Source organism: Eimeria mitis, genomic scaffold (genome assembly GCF_000499745.2).
Source record: "Eimeria mitis Houghton genomic scaffold, Emh_scaff1038, whole genome shotgun sequence".
NCBI classification, from domain to species: Eukaryota; Apicomplexa; class Conoidasida; order Eucoccidiorida; family Eimeriidae; genus Eimeria; species Eimeria mitis.
The window spans coordinates 5626-6092 of NW_013567234.1; the positions used below are offsets into that span (position 1 = coordinate 5626).

The following is a 467-nucleotide window of genomic DNA, read 5'->3' on the forward strand; positions in this document are numbered from 1 at the left end:
GAATTGTTTTCTTCTGTTGCTGGCGACGAGTCTAGTGATTCATCTATAATTAAAAAAAACAAAAAAGAAAAAGAAAAAGAAAAAGAAAAAAAACAGAAAAAAAAACAATCGCAGTGGAGTGACTCAGGTGTATCTTCATATGACGAGGAGGTGCGTCAGGTGTATAGGCAGCTCCGCGCTGTGTATGTGTAGAAGTTTAAATTATTAAATTAAATTAAAATAAATTAATTTATTTTAATTTAATTTATTTTATTTTATTTATTTTATTTATTTAGGATGAAGAAACAGATACAGAAAGCAGCAACGCGTCCCCCACGGATAGTGACGACGACGCGCGCAGCTCTTTATCTCCCCCGAGAGCAGCAGCAGCAGCAGCAGCAGCAGCAGCAGCAGGAGGAGGAGCAGCAGCAGCAGCAGACTTCGATGAAGCAGTTGCGTGGTGTCTAGACTGGATAAAAAAAGAAAGA

The 467-nt window shown here is 38.5% G+C and overlaps 1 protein-coding gene across 1 annotated transcript in view; it reads left to right on the forward strand.

Moving 5' to 3' along the window:
• Positions 1-467, forward strand: part of EMH_0028090 (uncharacterized protein) — a gene marked incomplete at both ends in the record, with an annotated part of 1558 nt that overhangs the window by 929 nt on the left and 162 nt on the right. The window contains one exon of the mRNA XM_013494115.1: positions 276-465. Coding sequence (XP_013349569.1) covers positions 276-465 — 190 coding nt within the window. The remainder of the gene's footprint in view (positions 1-275; positions 466-467) is intronic.